This window comes from Ochlerotatus camptorhynchus, unplaced genomic scaffold (genome assembly GCF_037179485.1).
Source record: "Ochlerotatus camptorhynchus isolate MF236.1 unplaced genomic scaffold, CSIRO-AGI_Acam_v1.1 ptg000767l, whole genome shotgun sequence".
Taxonomy (NCBI): domain Eukaryota; kingdom Metazoa; phylum Arthropoda; class Insecta; order Diptera; family Culicidae; genus Ochlerotatus; species Ochlerotatus camptorhynchus.
In genome coordinates, this window is record NW_027041234.1 from 783,307 (window position 1) to 804,503 (window position 21,197).

The 21,197-nt window shown below is 38.4% G+C and overlaps 2 protein-coding genes across 2 annotated transcripts in view; one reads left to right on the forward strand and one right to left on the reverse strand.

The window, feature by feature from the left end:
* Ptpmeg2 (Protein tyrosine phosphatase Meg2) overlaps positions 1-2,531 on the reverse strand; it is a 243,455-nt gene extending 240,924 nt beyond the window's left edge. The window contains exon 1 of the mRNA XM_065238347.1: positions 1,531-2,531. Coding sequence (XP_065094419.1) covers positions 1,531-1,545 — 15 coding nt within the window. The 5' untranslated portion in view covers positions 1,546-2,531. The remainder of the gene's footprint in view (positions 1-1,530) is intronic.
* Positions 2,532-11,039: 8,508 nt separating this feature from the next.
* Sep1 (Septin 1) overlaps positions 11,040-21,197 on the forward strand; it is a 30,089-nt gene continuing 19,931 nt past the window's right edge. Inside the window, exon 1 of the mRNA XM_065238353.1 lies at positions 11,040-11,556. Within this exon, the coding sequence (XP_065094425.1) occupies positions 11,533-11,556 (24 nt within the window). The 5' untranslated portion in view covers positions 11,040-11,532. The remainder of the gene's footprint in view (positions 11,557-21,197) is intronic.

The following is a 21,197-nucleotide window of genomic DNA, read 5'->3' on the forward strand; positions in this document are numbered from 1 at the left end:
CATTAATAGCATCGAAATCACACCGTGCGAAATTGTACTCACTGCGTGCTACTGGATACGATGATGGATGGTCGCTCCAACGGATATCAACTTTCAAAACTAACGGCTTATGATGGCGATCAACTTTCAAAATTGCATATGGTAGTTCTAACAGTTCAACAGGATCTGAATCACTGACGAGCACCAAGGCGAGAAGTTTACCATTCGCGTTGACAAGATCGCCGATTTGATTAAGTCCTGGAGGCAGTAAGGATTCGACTACAGCAAGTTCCTGTTCAGATGAAGCATTGCGAAGTAAGACTCCTTGGATATCCTCATGATAGTCCCAATCTAGATTCTGCAGGTTGTAATCACTCATAACTATAGTCGTATCATGAGGGCTAGCCATTTCAAGAAGCTGTAGTACGGAGTCGGCGTGACATAATAGGTAAAATTGTTCAACATAATTGCATTTCAGCTCATTTTAAATTATACATTTCTCAAAATTAAAACAATCCCCACCTAATTAACAAATTTACATAATAGTTAAAAATGTTTAAAATATTTTCAGTACATAAATTTTCTAATAAAAAATTGCTATTATTTTGGACAAGGTGTCTCCAAAAATTTGGTATTTTGTTATCGTAAAATTGAACATATTTGTAGTTCTCTAGCGAACGTTTCTGCTCAATTGATCTTAAGATAACACAGTTAATTTATCAATTTTGTATGAAAATCGAACAACACTGTATCTTATGATGGTAAGCTCAAACCGGTATTATCCACGTATTAAATCCCGATCAAGAATGTCCGGCTGCTTTGTGATGTTGACTCTAAGTAAACATTTACATTTTTTAAGAATGCTCAAATATTACAAAATGTTCCAATCAATGTATAAGTTACAACCTGTCCTGTAGCAAATCACAGCATCATCAATATGAATAAACAATTTTTCGAAGAAAATTTCCCCCCTGAAGGCAAGAACCGACTTCACTAAACGCACCCACCGTCTCATCACTTATGGTTTTATTTTTATCATGGATAAGATACCGAGTTAGATACTATGGCATGCTGTGGCGTTTCCCATCGAAAGCTTGTACTTTCGAAAAGTAGAAATCCTTCTACAACAGAATACTATCATCCAGACAGTCGACGTGCCCTGCAACTAACAGCTGCACATGCACCACGAGCAGGTCAATAAACTTTTGACAGCTTCACCAACGCGCACACACAAGCACACGGGAGAATCCTCCTCCCAAACCCGATAGCTCGGTTCCGAAGGTATTCAAATTATTATCAGTGTCGTCCTCTGTGCATGCATGCATATTATAAACGACGGTGGATGACGACGACGCATAATGATGCCAATTTCACCGAAAACCATCAACGAAGGCTGCTGGTGTTCGATGGAATCTGTACACTGCGGCAACTGGCACTTCCTAGAAGATCTAATATCCTGCTGCTTTTGTTCCCGTATCCCAACTTCGAGGAATCATCGTTTCGTTTATACTGTTTGAGAACTTTTTAACTTGAAATTAAATGCCCACTTACCGTTTCCTGGGACATTTTTGATTGCTGCTTTTGCTTGTCGACGAGCGGTTTCCTAATTTAACGGAGCTGTATCAGCACTGAAATCACTATTGTTTACACTCGAGCAAGGATAGAGTAATACTCGTAATAGCCCGAGATTCTACTTAAAATTTACACTTCCGATCAAAATGCACCACCCACAATCATAAAAAAAAAATCACTGTCCCAAAACCTGGTTAAACCACACTGATAAGAGCGAACAATTTTAATCAATAGAAAACATCAACACACTACTCGCTATTATTTTTTGTCTTCCTCACTTGCAAAAACTTAACAAACAATAACAAAAACACACAAATTGCGCACGCCTATCAGCGGTGTTGTTGCTGTTCCACTGACGGTTACTAGCTGCTGTCAAGAATATCTTCCAGCAGAATTCCTTCACATCGAGTCACCAACACGAAACAAAAAAAAATCTTCCACGCAACCAAAGCTGGGTACCGACCGAGCAGCTTCTCTACTTTTCCACCGCCCGAACAAAACTGCAGCTCCAGCTGGATCGACAACGGAAGGTCTCAGCACGACGAAGATGTTACTTCTTTCGGTAATCCCCCACAGCTTCCACTCACTGGTCGTTAGCGAGCGCTGAACACTTCCAATTTGTCCTTCAATGAACGAACGCAAATCCGCGCGCCACCGACGTGAACCGTGTTTTTACTGCTCCGTCTCTCACTCCGTCAATGATCGTTCACGTTCTGCCTGCCGATCCGATCGAATGCTGCTGACACACACAAGACACAATAATCGCCGTTCGCTTGTTCGCTGGAATTTAGCGGATCAAATTAGCACCCACTGCTGATGCGACTTTCCGAAGACGGTTGCTTCTCACTCGATTAACTTATAGGGGAAATTACAAATTTTATCACTTTAATTCTACCGATTCTACCACACCACACGCAGGAAACTACCAGTGTCCATCATCCGTACGTGTATCCGAATAATGAACGATTATAATATTTCGAGTTTTACAAACACCACACTCTTGCTTTTTTTTTTGTTGGAACTGGAGAGGAGTAAAGAATAATCTTGCTTGCCAAGCGCTACCAATACAACTGAGCCATCATCATCATCATCGTCATCGACAACACCGCGTAAGAACAAAAGAGAAGGTGCAGTTGAGAAACTGAGAGAGAAACAAAGATGGCATTCTTAAAAAGTAATTTCGAAATCTCACCAACACAAGCAAAGCGGAAGCGAGTTTTGACAAACAGAACTGTCAAATATTCGCCACGGCGAAATCAAGGTATGAAAATCAAAATTAGAAGGGCAAAAAGAGCCGCATTCAGGACCGATGTCCGTTATAAATGTTATAAAATAATATTTTATTATTTACAGAGATATTATCTAATGGTTACCCCAATAAAAAATATTATAGAAAAACAATACAATTTATTTTAATGGTACTATTTGGAACAGTATGATTACAATAAAAGCTATTGTAATTATAACAATAAAAATATGTTGAAATGTATTGTGTGAAACTTTTGAATGTATGGTAAACGGAGCTTTTACAATGGAATATACGGGTTGTTAATTATCGTAACAGTTCAAAAATTTATTTAATCTTATAGTATTTTTTCTCCAAAACAATAAGATGAATAGTAAATATATAGTTATTAGGACTGAACATAACATCAAAGTTACTTAAGGTTTAATTGTTAATTTACGGTAACAAAACGATAAAATTAATATTGACCATACTGTTATGAATAGTGACTAAATCACTGATTCAACAATTGATTGAATGGTATGATAATAGTTTCATTATTAAATTTTATATTGTTCTACAATACAACCACAGACAAACAGACGTAACTCTTTAAAAAACTTGTTCTTGAAAACATAGTATCTCAAAACATATAACCTCAGTAACGACATCTATCTGGCTTCTCGCGGAAAACAAGCTTGCTCGCTTACTCGTAAACAATATTGCATAAAACTTCTATAGAATATATAGAAACGTCAAAGTGATCCGATGCCAGCGCTGCGGCGAGTAGTTTGCGGAACTGATAATATTCAAATCAACTGTTAAATGCATGAACGAAGATACACAATGAAGAGCTACGTCTGTTTGTCTGTGATACAACGACGGTACAATATGTTGCTTATTACATTTAGGCTGTTTAATTTTAATAGAATAACAAAATCTGTTCTGCGATGAATATTGTTTTATTTTATATCGTTAAAAGGTGTTGCTTACAAAATTAAAAAGAAAAATAAATCAAGAACATAAAACATATGTTGGAACAATTCAATAAAAAATTAAAACATTTAGTTGATGTTAGTAAAACAAAGCATCGTCACAAAAAATCTGCCAAATTGATGTAAAGCAATTCGTACATATGTGGTTTCCGAAATACGGTTTATATATATCTCTAGTCAAGGTAACTTCAAATCAGTTGGCTAAATCTCTTGCTGTAGCATTGGCATCCTGATCGACATCTTGAATAACATTGCGTGCCGCCGCGTATCTTGCTGCCTTTTTCAGATTTGCGATTTGATTCGACGTCCTCATTGTTTTGCATTGCTTTTCAATGACGACCGATGTTTGTTTCATTGATATATGATTTTTTCATAAATATGAATCCTCAGTAGACGTGTTTTTCGTCAAAGGCAAGTGTCACTCGAGCCATTCAAAATGTTCGTTATTTTATAAATTGCTGTTATGGCTCGAGTGGTACTTGCCTTTGATAAAAAAACACGTCTACTGAGGATTCATATTTATGAAAAAATCATATATCAATGAAACAGTCATCGGTCGTCATTGAAAAGCAACCCTAATAAACAAATACCATAAACGAACAATAACCCAAATAGTTGAACTTTTCCACAAATGGATTGGATGATACCCCAAACACGTCGTTAAGCAAAATAACCATAACAAATTTATTAGGGAATGCAACTATGTTCTGTCAATCTAATTGAAACTTTTATTGGCTCTGTAGTCTTGTGAATTTTTGCTATCTCGGCCTCTTTTCTGATTTTTATCTCTCAATCTTTGAATTATACACGAAAACTATGTTTGAACGAACTTTCTAGAACAATATGAGGAAAATTATGCCGTAGACTACACATTTTTATATCATATGAGTGGAAAATTTGTAAAACAAATACTTTAAAATTCTTCACTTTTTAAGATATCTTCGAGCATGAAACTAAAATTTCAATAAAATCACTTTGAATAGTCAACCTTTGGTTACAAAGTTGATAGATAACACATTAAACTTTGCCATGAAAGTTGTTACAGCAGTTTTCGTTCTTTCAGTCTAGAGATACAAATATTATAAGCCGTAAATTAAAAAAATTAATGTTTTTAACATAAAATTAACTTGAAGCACCTCTAAATCATCACCGATTTTGCTGAAAATTTGCACAGAAGTTCAAATTAACATGACGGAACAGTAATCACGGTTGACCCGTTACATTCCGAACATTTCGTTTAAAATGAACAGGTCTAATCAACAACTGTCCAGTTGATTACATGCATGCAGTTTTTCTTGGGGTTTGCAAACAATTATGTGGACTGTGGTTCGAATTCAGTACACAGCAAAAAAAAATAATGTAATATCGATCAACGTAATTCAAGCTGATGTATGAAATAATGATGTAATAGCAAAAAGCAGATACAATATTACCAACAATCAATACGAAACTAACGATTTTAAATTGGCTTACCACTTTAGTAGCCTATTGGTCCCAAGCAAACGATTAACGTACCCTATTCTAGTTGAAATTCTATTACTACACTATGTTTGTTTTGATTCGCTATGAAAGTTTGACAGATAACATCAGGGGTGTGTGGATTCATGCAGAACATGCAGGGGTGAGTGAAATAGCTTGGGACTGCTTGGGACCGTTGTTCTGGTACTGAGTGAGCCAAAAATAATAATGATTTTCTTCGGGACCCAGTGGTCTTAGAGTTACCTCTATGATATTACATCAATGGATGTAATTTTGTTCGAAAAATCGATGTACATCGTACAATGTGATGTTACACAACCGATGGATTGACCTGGTTGCAGCAGTTTTGATGTAATATTCAACAACTTTTTTTGCTGTGTTGTAATGAATATTGTATAAAAGCTACATTGAGAAAGTAGATAACATTATGACATTCATACGCTCTTTTCAATAATGCTCAAGGTCTCTTCGTAAGGTTTCCGATAGAAAGACATGGAAAGCAAATGAATGTCAAAATTGGTTGTTAATCTATAATTCCGTTTGTTGAAAGGTTGAAACATAAGAAAAACAATTCATTGTGTTGTTACATGAGAACATGTTGTTTATGTATGGTAGTTACAGTACGGACAATTTTTGTCTTGTCATTCAAATACAATATATCGTATTGTATCTTATAGAGTCTACAGTATACGAATGGGTTATACAAAAAAAGCAATGGTTTATTTTTAGCCGGGTATGGCAATCTTCTCAATTGAGTGATTACCCCCTGATGTTATCTGTCAAACTTTCATAGCGAATCAAAACAAACATAGTGTAGTAATAGAATTTCAACTAGAATAGGGTACGTTAATCGTTTGCTTGGGACTAATAGCATAGAGGTAACTCTAAGACCAGAAGGTCCCGAAGAAACGAGCTCAACTTTTTGGCTCAGCTCTGGTACTATCTTCGGTCCCAAGCTAATCGATTCACCCCTCGAAACTTAGGAAAATCCACTAACCCCTCATTTTATCTGTCAAACTTTCATAGCGAATCAAAACAAACATAGTGTAGTACTGGAATTTATACTAGAATGGGATACGTTAGTCGATTTGCTTGGGACCAATAGGCTAGTCAAGTAGTGAGCCAATTTTAAATCGTTAGTTTCCAATCGGTGGTATTAACATAGAGGTAACTCTAAGACCACTGGGTCCCGAAGAAAATCATTATTATTTTTGGCTCACTCAGTACCAGAACAACGGTCCCAAGCAGTCCCAAGCTATTTCACTCACCCCTGCATGTTCTGCATGAATCCACACACCCCTGATGTTATCTGTCAAACTCTCATAGCGAATCAAAACAAACATTGCGTAGTAATAGAATTTCAACTAGAATAGGGTACGTTAATCGTTTGCTTGGGACCAATAGGCTACTAAAGTGGTGAGCCAATTTAAAATCGTTAGTTTCGTATTGATTATTGCTGGTACTCTCTTCGGTCCCAAGCTAATCGATGCACCCATCGAAACATAGGAAAATCCAGCAACCCCTCATTTTATCTGTCAAACTTTCATAGTGAATGAAAACAAACATAGTGTAGTACTAGAATTTCGACAAGAATGGGGTACGTTAATCGTTTGCTTGGGACCAATAGGCTAGTCAAGTTGTGAGCCAATTTAAAATCGATAGTTTCGTATTGATTGTAGGTACAACGTTATATTACACAACCGATGGATTGACATGGATTGACCTGGTTGCAGCCTCGGTTGCAGCAGTTTGGATGTAATATTCAACAACTTTTTTTCTGTGTACCTTTGATGGTTTCAACTATTTGGTACACTCATAAAATTAGACACAGTTTTATTGGCGAATTTCCATGTAAAATTTCACATGATTATCATGTGTCCACACATAAACAGAATACACTCAGAAGTACACATGAAATTTATGAGTCAAATTAATACAAAGGCATTACTGATTTATTGATGCATTAACACATTGGTGGCGTATTATTATAATTTTTAGTATAAATATTAATTATGTTAACTGTCAAGCGGACAGCTTCAAAGTAAAAAAAATACCAGTGTAACTTTAACGCATACACTCAATGACGTTTCACCGTTGTTGTTTATGTTTACTGCAGCTTTCATTTCTGCCTAGATTTTCGTTTTCGATAGCTCTGATCGATTTCGACTTCGACTTTTCATGATCAAAACGGTACTGGACGTTCCCCCAGCAGCAAATTTTACTACTTGCAGGCTCATGGCAATTCGAGTGTAATACGACCACGGAACCATCACTCTGGGACTCCGTTTACAGGGGAGGCGTAGTCAGTCGATTCCCGTTCCATCGGAGGACAGCACATTGGTTCGCAGACGATGAAGAATTCGTGAAAATTAATGACTATTTTCTGGGACTGTTATTTTTTTACTTTGAAGCTGCCCGCTTGACAGTTAATATCATTAATATTTATACTAAAAATTATAATAATTACCCATTTGAGCAATTTTTAGACCAAATATTACTGCAGATCAAGTTGTACATCCCCTAGCGTGCGACCGAATATTTGCACTAAGATCAGCTAATACCCCGTTCAGATTACAGCCTATATCACGTAATATAGGCTGTCTTGCAATGAGCACTCATACATAGGATTTCCAGAGAAAACTAGATGTATGAGTGCTCATTGCAAGACAGCGTATATCGCGCTGTAATTTGGACGGGATATAAGATTCACAAATATTACACATATTAAAATATTTAATATTTCCACCATCGATATTGATGCTGATTCTTGGACCTATCCTTCCCCTAGAGTACTACACTCTGTTTGTTTTGATTCGCTATGAAAGTTTGACAGATAAAATGAGGGGCTCGTAGATATTCCTATGCTTCGAGGGGTGCATCGATTAGCTTGGGACCTAAGATAGTACCAGGGGCCACATTGCGCATCTCGAAACGAAAAACTTTTTCATATCAATATATGAAAATCCAAGAGGAAAAGTCAGAGATGCACATCATTCGCATCGGAATGACGTTTTCCTACGCAATTCGAAGGTTGTTTTGGAAGGATGATTTGCAGGTTTCATTAAAAATTGTGATCATCATGCAGTGGTGACATCTGCGTAGAGCTTTTACGGCAAGTTCTCAATAACAGTGTCGAAAAGTACTACCATAGAGGTAACTCTACACACCAAATCTCTTAAATCTTGTTCGGTACTTTTTTTGCTGGATTCGTTCTGTAAAATATAATTTTTGCCGAAAGCTTTATAAAAAGTAATGATTTACCAATATTCCGCAATCAAAACTGCTGAATTTCCGTAATTTATAGAAATTTACCGAAAACTGTAAATCAAAATTACTGATCTAAATTGTAAATTGCTGCAATTCCGCAATATTGTAAAAATTGAGACGAATGTGCTGTAAACATAATCTTTTACAAAAACAAACAGCAGTAATGTACCATATTTTTGTAAAAAATACACAACAGATTTGTAAACTTCACACTGTAAAGCTTTGCTATTATTTTGAAGTTGAGTGTTCTTCAGCTATCCTTTGTGACTAGTAAGTACGTTATTTTTTTCCTATAATCCGTCCAATTTATATCGAAAGTATTAATTATACAAATTCTTTTTCATTTCTGGGCCAATAGCTTTCAGACGACATGGACATTAAATGGCCAAATGCCACACACAAACCTCGTCCACAACAGCAAAAAGCGAATTTGTGCACGGTTTGTTACTTGGTTGCTAACCACGGTCAGGTTCTTATTTACTTTATATACGAACGCGCGATGAAAATGTTTGTTTATAGATAATAAATAAATGATTAGTCAAATGAATCTTCAGGTTTGTTGTTAGAAATAAAGAATTAATTAATGAATAAAATCAATAATGATTAATTCAGGCAAATTAAGTACAGCCAATTTCGGTAAAATTATACCGAACGCTATATTGCAAACTTCACCGATCATTCAGTAAAATTTACAGTTCTGGTCAGTACATTTTGACAGCTCACAAGGGAACAAAATTTACCGAACGGATTGTAAATAAAAAATTACCGAATAGATTACCGAATGTTCAGCTGTTCCATATTCGGTAAAAAATTACGGTATACTGTAAAAAATCTTAGTGTGTAAGACAAGAAGGGCCCGAAGAAACGTGCTCAACTTTTTGGCTCAGCTCGCTCTGGTACTATCTTCGGTCCCAACCTAATCGATGCACCCCTCGAAACATAGGAAAATCCATGAACCCCTTCATTTTATCTGTCAAACTTTCATAGTGAATCAAAACAAACATAGTGTAGTACTAGAATTTCGACTAGAATGGGGTACGTTAATCGATTTGCTTGGAACCAATAGGCTAACCGAAAAAAAAATTATTATAAAAGAACGAAATTACAATGATTTTTACTGTTGAATTCAGTACATTAAAATTTATTGCTAAATTATTGTACGGGAGAAAAAATAGATTTCGATTTTTAACGATACAATGCTCAAACAACGAAAATTAGTGTGATGAGATCAAATTTGTTCGAGAAAAATCACTTTTTTATATTGTTAAGATGCTTAACAACCCCCCTTTTTTACTGTAAATTTCTCAAATAGCATGATTTTCATTGTTGGGAACCATGGATTTCGTTGTAATTTTATGGTTATGGACAAAAATTAAAAAAAAAATGTCCAATGTTTTGACAGTATATATATGAAAATCATTGTATTTTTATTGGATTTTTTTACGGGTAGTCAAGTAGTGAGCCAATTTGAAATCGTCAGTTTCCACCGGTTCCAGTGCCAAAAAGTTCTACTTTTCGACTCTCTTTTGATTACAAAAAATGCAAAATTCGTTTCACTCAGCACTCTTTGTAATTATCCAACAAATCGTTCTGAGGAAATCTTCGATTTGCAACTTTTTGCATTAAAAAAATTCCATTTTATAGCGAACTGCGTGAATGCAACCCTGGTAAAAGCGAGTCGTTGGTTTAACAGGAATTCTAGAGTAATATTTGAAATGGGTTTATGTCCAAAACGTAAACAAACCTGAAAATGAATTTAAAAATTTTCCACCACTATTCAATTCATATTTAAGAAAATTGAAGTATTTTAGGCATTTATATTGTTCACAATAAGAATAGTAACTGTATCTCAGTATACAGCCTCCAAAATATGCAAAAAGCTTTCAAAATTATATGAAAATCGATAACAATTTAATTTCATAAATTAATAAGCCTTTTTGTGAATCTTTCAATGGATAGGCCCTTTTTGTTAAGCCGTTGTGCTTGTCATCACGAATTGTACGCCCTTTTCTAAGCCTTTTCGCAACGTCAAATAAACTCAAAACAAATCATCGGATCTGTCTCAAGCAGTAGGGCCTAGCTTTGGTTTGAAAATTTTCAATCTTCGCCCTTCTACGTCACTAGACTTATCAATGAAATGAAATAAATGAATGGTTGGCCGTTTTAGCGTGCGGGCCTATTAATGAATCGAAAAAAATTGTTGATCGGCCGTTTTTAAAATCGAGTTATTTTTAATGATTTTTCTCGATTATGCGGAATTTTCCTACACGATTAGTGGCTATCAAGCGGTGCTAAAAAATGGTATCAAAACCCGATTTGTTTACGTTAGACATAGGCCCATTTCAAATGTTACTCCAGAATTCACTGTGCACTGGCATCCCTGTGCGAGCACTCCTTTGAAGTGTGTTGGTAAATTCGCCCAAAGTTGCGATTTCTCGCCGCGGAGAAGCGAGCCGAAGCTTGACTGGATGCGACGACGAGCCGCAGTCCAACGTTGATCGCCGTTCGTTGTTGTGTGCATTCGTTTTTCCAGTCATCATCATTCATTCGGTGTAGTGTGTTGAACAACGAGCTGCTAAAGAGGAAAACCGGAGGAAAGTACAGACAACACTGATCCGCGGCTGTAGTTATTAACAACTTTTTCCGATCTGCAATTAACGCAAATTCGATAAGCAGGCGCACACGTACATTCCTCGTTCGTCGTTGATTATCGGTGTTTAGTGCGTTTATACGAGAGTAGCAGATTAAACAAGCCGTGAAAACAAGCAGCGCTCTCATCCTGTGCAATCAACACAGAAGAAAATCGATTCCATTGTGCTTTGCTTCTGCTGCTGCCGTCGTTCGTTGCCGATGATTTGCTGACAATCGCAGTCTTGCTGAGCGCTAACTATTGGGGACAGTGTTTTATTTTGTGTTTGCTCGCCGGAAACTGCTGCTCGTAGCTGGAATTCGCTTCCTAAAACGAAAGAAAAATCATCGAAACTGGACAGTCTCAGGAGAACGGGCAGCGGCAAAATGTCGACGGAGTCGGGAAAGACGGTGAGTAGATGTGTATGATGGATGATTGTGTCTCCGTGAGGGAGGGATCCATTTCAGACGGCGCGAGGGAACGGTGCCAAGGGAGATAGATGGCGGCAGGCAGCTTGATGAACTTGAAACTGCGGTGGACAATCATAACATGGCTTTTAGGTGGAATTTGTAAGGGGGATGGTGGAATCAATAATTTCGACTATATGTATATCATAATGGACAGTGGGGGGATCTGTTATAATGCCAGTCGGATTCAATTAGGTTGAGCTAACTGAATTATGTTGAGATGTCCAGCATTCTGTTTAGAGCCGATCCGAGCACGGGTGTGGTCCAACGTGGTCATTGGTCAAATTGTGACTGCGACTGCATATTTAGTCTCAATTCCGAGAATCAATTGAGTGTATACCCACTAGTAGTAGCATGAGTCATTCTCACACCGTTCTTTACCCTCGTAGATTCTGTATTTAGCACATTCTATCGCACATGTAGAGCTTCGAAGAAGTTGTTTATGTGCCCCAAGTGCTGAGTTGAGACATCGCAGCGCATTTGAACTGCTGATGCTTCATAATGATTTGCATAACATTTTGTGTGTACAATCCTGCTTGGCTTAAGATAAACAACTTAATTTAGCTTCTTATCACCGGCTTATCACTGTTAAAAAAAACAGCTTAAAAGAGTGTGTTAGACTAACAATTGAAATAGGCGGAACAACCAAACGTAAACAACAGCTTTAAAAGCAAATTTCTCGAGAATCAAAACATACCAACGCAAATGCTCTATCAGATGTTGGTGTTAGATTGCGTGATGTGTTTTTAATTCTCGAGAAACTTACGTTTGGTTGTTCCGCCTATTTCAATTGTTGCTCTAGATTTATAATGTAGAACACTGGCCAGACTTAAGAGTTATATATAACATGTTATAAGCCTATCTCGATGACATGTTTCTTGTCGATAATTATTATAACAAGCTATAATTCTGTAGTCTGAACAAGGCATAAGACTGCTTTTAAGAACTTTGGGAGGTTAAGACTGCAATACTGCAGCGCTAAACAATTTAACTTACAACTAAATTAAAAAGATAACAGCTGATCTATATTTCAAAGACATTAGTCGTGCATCCTAGAATTCTGTAAATTAAGTGATACATTTTTTTTAACTACCACGTAAGTAGTTATTCTAACAGTGTAGAACCAAACTTTTCATCAGTGCGACCCTCGAGGTAGGTTGTAAAAACAATCAATCAAAATGATATTTTTTTTCAGAAAGGTTCACCGAATCAGGCTTATTAGAAGAATTCGAAGAAAATAAATCAGTGGAATACTAGTCTACTTTTCGAGCATCCCTGCATACCAATTCAACTGCAGCAACATAATGCATTCTCGGCACGACCAGTTTGTACTTATTCATCAAATCGCCACAAATGAGTAGACTTTCAAAGTGAATGGGGCAGTCGATGCGTTGTTCCCTCCTTCTCGAGTCATTGTTTTTGTGTGTTTAAAAACAAATGCGACTCTTACCTATCGTATCCGAAGTTTGTTACTACCAATTACGTTGCGACGCGGAAATTCATCTTATGTGCTTATATCTGAAAAGCTTGTTTTTGGTTTGATCCCATACTAAACTAGTCCATCCATCATACCTATCTAGCAATTTAGCTAGTAGATAACCCACGTGTAGATATGTATTGCACGTTCCATATGTTGCGCAGAGTTTGGCCCCATTGGCGCGTTCGAAATTAACTTTTGACCAAAGCCAGAAAAAATAGGCGAAAAACTAATTTCCAATTCCAACCACGTCGACTTTTCCCTGTCGACAGCACCGTCTTGGTGCCGTTTGTATTTACAATATGTTTCGACTATTTGGTGAAGGTACCGCAAACCGAGAGAGGCACCTTTATTTTTTAATGCAATTCCAGTGTTACGGCTACCGCTGGCGTTCGTTAGGTGATGATGAAATCCAACTATTTGGGCGCAAAAATAAAGTGACGATGACGGCGGGCCAGTTTAATAATCTTCCGTTTGCTCCTCGATTGCTTTCTCGAAACGGATTCATGGTTGGTATCGCGCATCGAATCATGTTGGGGTCATTGGCGTCGGTTTTGAGGGGATCATGAACCTAGGAAGTTTTCTTTTTGGGACTGCGGAAAGCTCGGTAATCTGAGGTTAAATAGGAATGACCCCGGGAGAGGGTTCCAGATGTTACAAAAATATGTCATCGTGAGTCAAAAAATTTGATGATATCTTTATTTTCTATTTCCGCGATCTTTCTATCTTGGAAAATATTCCTCGTTCGAGAATAATTAGATTTTTTTTTTCTTAGACTGCTATCTAGAAAAAGTTTTGTAGGTCCCAGAGTTATGAAAATTTGAGGTGTTACACAAGTTACTATATCCGAAATCTTTAAAAATGATTGTCTAAATATGTTTAAGTCCGAGACTTCTTCTCTGTGCCGCAATTTTTCGTCAATTTAACTAATTCGCTATCTGAATCTAAAATAATCATAATAAATCCTCAAACAATTATATGTTTAAAGGAGCATGAATAATGCCCATGATAGGTTGTGATTGTGACTTGGAGCCATTTTTTTTTCGATCAATAAATGGCACTATGAGTCACTTTTTTGTTGTTTGACAGCCACTATTTGGTCATTATTTTCGTTATTTTAGTCACTGAAGTCCCTACTATTATATTTTAAATACCCACTACCAGCCTGTTGAACACCGTTGTTTAGCACCATTCAATGCATATTGATAGATACCATCAATGAACACTAACATGGGTCATGTGGAAAAAAGTAAATTTCCTCTGTGTGGTGCCAGAAGGTTGATTGATTGATTGATTTATCTTTATTAAGGAGGCTTTCAGCCTGAGGCTGGTTCGCCTCAACGATACCAGAAGGTACTCCACGGAGATGGAAAGTTAATTGAGATCCTAAAAAAAACCTGGCAGATATATTGAATATTAAGGATCTGCTCTGGACACTTGACAAAGGCAGAGGCAAGTTAGCTGGCTACCATATGTTGAAAAGGTTCCCCTTTACAGCGAAGCGCGTATTTATGGACGTATTACACAGCATCTGGTAAATCGGTGAAATCCCTGAGCAGGGGAAATAGGTCAAGTCTTTTCAGGATTCTTTCTAGGATTCAAAAGTAGCGATCTACGGCCACATTCCATAGTTTAGGGACTGTTCATTAACTACGTAGACAGTTTTTTTTTAAATTCTTGACAGACCCCCCCCCCTCCCTGCGTTGACAATTGTCCATACATAATTTTTGAAATTTGTATGGGCCGTGGATACTTGCAAAAATATCCTAAGCAATCATTTGGAATTCTCCTCAGAATACCTTGGAATTCTGTGCTGAATTTACGTGAAATTTTCTTAAGAATTTAATTTAAATTCTTCAGCATTTTTCTTTATTTTCCTCAGAATTCCTCCGATTCCTTCGACATTTTTCTCGGATCTAGCTTAAAGTTCTCTTGTGAATCTTGTTTTGTAAAAATCACCTGCTATTCTCCTCACAATCCGCATACACTTCTCGTCAGAATCACCTAGGAATTATCCTTGAAGTTCTCCGCACAGGCTTCCTTGTAATTATTCTAAGAGCTCGTCAGGACTTATTCTCAGAATTAATTTAGGATTCTTGTCAGTTGTCGTTCTTGTCAGTCTAGTATCCAATAAACTCTTCTTTTAGGATTTAGGATTCTTGTCAGTCTTGTATCCGTTAAACTCTTATTCGAGTTCTTCTCAGAATTTTGAAATTTCTAAATTCTATAAAAAATCTTCTTATTAGAACCCTGAGCACTTGTCCAAGTCCACACAATTTTCCAGGAACTGTATTTTTTCCAAATCTGGAATCTTATTTTTTTTTTCTAAATCTTGTATCTAGAAAAACATTTAATATCCCACATTTTAACTTTTTTTTTGCTTAGTTTTATATTGTTGGAAAACTACTTGATAGAATCAAGTTCAACTGGCTCAAAAATCTCCCAGACGTTGCGAAGAGACGCTTGTTGAACTTATTCAATCAATTTCTGGAGCACAACATTGTTCCGGATGACTGGAGGCAAGTAAGAGTTATCACCATTCGAAAACCCGGTAAACCCGCGTCGGATTATAACTCGTACCGTCCCATCGCGATGGTGTCCTGTATACGGAAATTGTTGGAGAAAATGATTCTTTTTCGTCTAGACAAATGGGTCGAGTCGAATGGTTTACTTTCAGATACGCAATTTGGATTTCGGAGAGGCAAGGGAACGAGCGACTGTCTTGCGTTGCTTTCAACTGAAATTCAACTGGCCTATGCGCAAAAACAGCAAATGGGTTCAGTTTTCTTGGACATTAAGGGGGCTTTTGATTCGGTTTGTATCGATGTCCTTTCGGATAAACTCCACGGTAGTGGGCTTTCACCAATTATGAACAACTATTTGAGCAACTTGTTGTCTGAGAAGTATATGAGCTTTTGTCATGGAAACTCGACAACTTCACGAATTAGTTACATGGGTCTCCCCCAGGGCTCATGTTTAAGCCCCCTTCTATATAATTTTTATGTAATAGACATTGATGGTTGTCTTGATGAAAACTGCTCGCTAAGGCAGCTTGCAGATGACGGGGTTGTGTCTGTTATAGAGCCAAGTGCACCGGACCTGCAAGAACCATTGCAAGATACCTTAAACAATTTGTCTACTTGGGCTATGAAGCTAGGTATCGAATTCTCTCCGGAGAAAACTGAGTTGGTTCTTTTTTCTAGGAAGCATCATCCTGCACAGTTACAGCTTCAGCTAATGGGTAAAACAGTCACTCAAAGTATTTCTTTTAAGTATTTAGGTGTCTGGTTCGATTTCAAATGCACATGAGGAAAACATATTGCGTATCTGAAACAAAAATGCCAGCAAAGGATTAATTTTCTTCGTACAATTACCGGAACTTGGTCCACCCGGAAGATCTGATCAGGTTGTGTCGAACAACCATCCTTTCGGTTTTAGAGTACGGCAACTTTTGCTTCCAATCCGCAGCAAAAACACACATCCTTAAGCTGCAACGAATTCAATACCGTTGCCTCCGAATAGCACTTGGCTGTATGCACTCGACGCATACGATGAGCCTCGAAGTACTCGCGGGTGTTCTCCCACTGACATTGGTAATAGAAAACTTTGAGAAGCTACTCGACAGAAATCCTCAAACAAGATTAATGAGTCTCTATTACGAGTACATGACGCTGGAGGTTGGTCCTTCTTCATTAATCTCCAATCGTGATTGCTTTCAAGCCTTCTATAGTTCCTCTGTAAATTTTGATCTGACCATGGTGCACGAAATCCATGGAATACCAGATCACCATCGGTCGATGGTTGTTCCCTCAATTTTTGCAATCAAATACCACCATGTAAGTAACGATAAAAGTTTTTTCACAGATGGTTCAACCATAAATGCTTCCACTGGATTTGGTGTATTTAATCAATTTCATAGCGCCTCCTATAAACTGCAAAAACCATGCTCCGTATACGTTGCGGAACTCGCAGCCATATTTTACGCAGTAGAGCGAATTGCCTCACTAACTTCTGACCATTATTTCATTTTTACGGATAGTCTTAGCCTTAGCTCATTGGAGGCTATTAGTTCAATGAGGCCGATGAAGCACTCCTCGTATTTCCTGACCGAAATCCGAGCCAAATTGAGTACTTTATCTAACTGCTCCTATACCATCACTTTAGTCTGGGTCCCATTTCATTGCTCTATTCCGAGTAACGAGAAAGCGGACTCGCTGGCTAAAGTGGGCGCTATGGTAGGCGATATGTTTGATCGACAAATCGCATTTGCAGAATTTTTCTCAATTACCCGTCAGCAAGTCCTCACCAACTGGCAACAAAAATGGAATGAGAGTGATCTGGGAAGATGGTTACATTCTATTCTCCCACAGGTATCGAACAAGCCGTGGTTCAAAGGATTGGACATGAGCCGTGACTTTATACGTGTCATGTCAAGGTTCATGTCCAATCACTACTCGTTAGACTCGCATTTCTTCCGAATCGGGCTCACAGGCAGCAATTTGTGCGCTTGTGGTAGTGGCTATCACGATATCGACCACGTTCTTTGGTCATGCACCCTCCATTGTGTTGCTAGATTCGAGTTATCCGCATCCCTCAGGGCCCGAGGAAAACAACCTATGCGGCCCGTTAGAGACATCTGGGCGAGCCGAGATCTCGACCATTGCAATTTAATTTATGTGTTTTTAAAACGGATAGATCTGAGGGGGGGGGGGAGGTTGCTCATCGATTCTTCCGGTCCGCCTCCTAGCATCGTGCTATAAGGTTACCAGGTGGTAACCAGGGTAGTTGATCGATAGCTCGATGACGTCATGTCGTTGGCGTCTGCAATGGGAAATTCTCATAGCAGGCGTTGACGATGGGACGTTGTCGAGTTGTTGAATAGCAACTATCGTGGTAACTCACCGATTACCTGTCGATCTGCCAAATTTGGAAAGACGCCTGCATTGAATTACCTCATATAATAATATTCCGTTCACTATATCACAAGAAATTGCGAGTAGCTGAGTGGAATGGAGATAAGTTAAGCATTGGGTACAGGACCAAGTCTCCCCTGGGTGGTGCCAGAAGATAAGCGCAATAGACTCATCAAGTTGCCATAAGGCACGGAATGAGACTATTGCATGGCTGGGTAGCCAAAGTCCTCCATTCGTTAGTTATTTTATTAGTATTATTTATTTATTAAAGGGTGTCCACGATGAAATTGCCACACTATGAAATTGCTCTAACTTTTTAACCGTTGGGTAGAATTTAATGAAAATTTGGGTGGATTTAGTTCATAGTGCATTATTTACATCCTGAAAGTTTTAAAGTCCTGTGATCAAAACTCGCGGAAATGGAGTCGAAAGAACAGCTCGTGCGTGATAAAATCTTGCGCATTCATCACGAGAACAAGGATTTCTCGCATCGTTCCATCGCTAAAACGTTGGGAATCGAGAATTCCACGGTGTCGCGAGTGATTAAGCGGTTCGAGGAACGGTTGACCACCGATCGGAAGCCCAGAAGTGAAGGAAAAAGTATTCCGTACAACACCAAAAATCACAACCGCGTAGTTGGGGCCTTCAACCGAAATCCGAACGCCTCCGTTAGGGATGTGGCTAAGAAGCTGCACCTAAGCCGAAGTTTTGTCCAGAAGGCCAAAACTAAGGCTGGGCTTCGAACGTTCAAGGTACAAAAGGCCCCTAATCGCGACGAGAAGCAGAACAAGTCCGCCAAAACCCGTGCCAGGAAGTTGTACCTCAACATGCTGACGAAAGTTGAATGCTGCATCATGGACGACGAAACATATGTGAAGGCCGACTTCAAACAGATCCCCGGCAACCTGTTTTTCACGGCCAAGGATAAGTTCAGCGTTCCGGAGCATGTCCGCACTCAAAAGATGTCCAAACTTGCAAAGAAATTCCTGGTTTGGCAAGCCATCTGCACGTGCGGGAAGCGGAGTGCACCTTTCGTGACCCAGGACACGATGAACGGACAGGTGTACATAAAAGAGTGCCTCCAGAAGCGGCTGCTTCCTCTCCTGAAGGCCCACAACGTCCCAACAATCTTCTGGCCGGATTTGGCCTCATGCCACTACTCCAAGGACGTGCTGAAGTGGTATGCGGACAATAAGGTCAATTTCGTGCCGAAAATGTTCAACCCTCCCAACACTCCGGAGCTCCGCCCCATCGAGAAGTACTGGGCGATTATGAAGCAGCACCTTCTTAAACGACCTAAGGTAGTGAAGACAGTCGAGGAACTGAAGAAAGTATGGGTTTACATGCAAAAAACGGTTGATTCACAGGTTGTGCAGAATCTTATGGCCGGGGTTAAGGCCAAGGTGCGGGCATTTGCGTATGGACTGTAAATAAAATACGAGTAAAATGGTAAAATGAAGTTTAATAGTTATTTCTCAATCCCTGAAAATTTGATGGCAATCGGATGAAAACTCGAATTTAGCGAATCAATTTTGTGTGTGGCAATTTCATCGTGGACACCCTTTATTTATTGCTATCCAACGATGTACCTTTCCTCACTTAATCAGTCAGGTATCTTGTGCACCTTAAGTAACGCATGGGGCCAACGTGAAACACTTCTATCCTGGGTGGCTGCTTGCTTTTTTCTTGGTCTGGACCCTGGTTAGATGTATGTCAACTTGTTTGATTACTTTGTTAAGCCTCCGTTGCCTTGAGTTAACACATATGGCTCATTTGTTTATCCTGTTTCTCCCCCTTTTTCATCTCTCGTTGTTGCTGTGTTTGTCTCTTGTGACAATAATCCTCCCTCTTGCCCTGCCCTAGAATGGGGGGTTTGACGATGGTTTGTCAAGTTTCATTTTGCATTTGTTTTTGTTTTCATCAAAGTTATTTATATAATAAATATAACATTGCCATATAATTGTAATTTTAGGTTTGCTTTTGTAATTGCACGATAAATAGTTTACGTCAATTGAAACATTGAGTTGTATAAACTTGACGAATCATACCTCTAACATAGTAGTAGTTACAGTGTCGCATGATTGAACAACCACTGCCTGCAACTAGTGTTGGAGAGGCTGGCAGGGTTGACTACGGATCAAAACGATCATAACTCTAACACTAAAATTATCCCGAAACTAACGCTCATTCATTGCACTTTTAGTTATAAAGTAGTTCTGTTTTCCTAGTAATTGATCTATGCTTCTTTCTATTGATTTTATACTTTTTCATTAATCTGCCTACGTTTCTTTTTCTTTGTTTTCCATTTTATCTTTATTCTCTTTTTATTGTTCTGCTCTTCTTTTGTTTTGTTTGTTTAGATAGAACAAATACTAATACCTCTTTGTTTCCTCCCTAATGTTTCGTCTCTAATTTGTCTGCTATATCCCACCATCACGACGAGAGATGAGATACCCTACATAGTACATGCCTATATGGGCGCCCAAAATAGTATGCCGCAAGTAAGTATATCACCAAAACAACTCAAGATCCAGAAATAAAAACCGATGGCGCTGCAGAATAATGAGGTAACTTTTACAATCTACTGTAATTTGTACAATAATACTCATATTACTCATATTACTTTAAACAATCGTCACGTCGGTCATAGCTTGTTATGATTGCCTGAACAATGCGTAAAGAACAAATCGAAACATTGAACGTCGCGTGATAGGGGAATTTAGTCAAGGCCTAAATACTTTTTCGTAGCCTTTTGTTTTCGGATTTGAAAGATCATCGGTTGCAGTGGCTTGCTTACTGGGCAGAAAAACGCGGTCCCAGGTCCTTTCATATTAAAAATGTATGGTAAGATCGCTTGTTTATCGTGTATTTTGCTAAACCTTTCGTTGTCGTCGGATCCGGGTTTGAATAGGTATAACAACTTGAGTAACGGTATGATGTGATATGAGGGGCTCGGTGGCCTTAGAGCAACCGTTTTTGCTTACTTAGCAGAACATCCTGAGTCTAATCTCAAGCCCATCCACATCAAGATTCGTCAATCGTTTTATTCAAGCTGGAAAATGCTCATTACAACTGAAAGGCTGTTTTTCGGATTTGTGAAGCTGTGAGGTATTTTAATGGTAGTTCTTATTGACAAGATGCAGGAATAGAAGGTAAAGTATCTGTATGATACATAAAACATGTTAGTTTGGCTT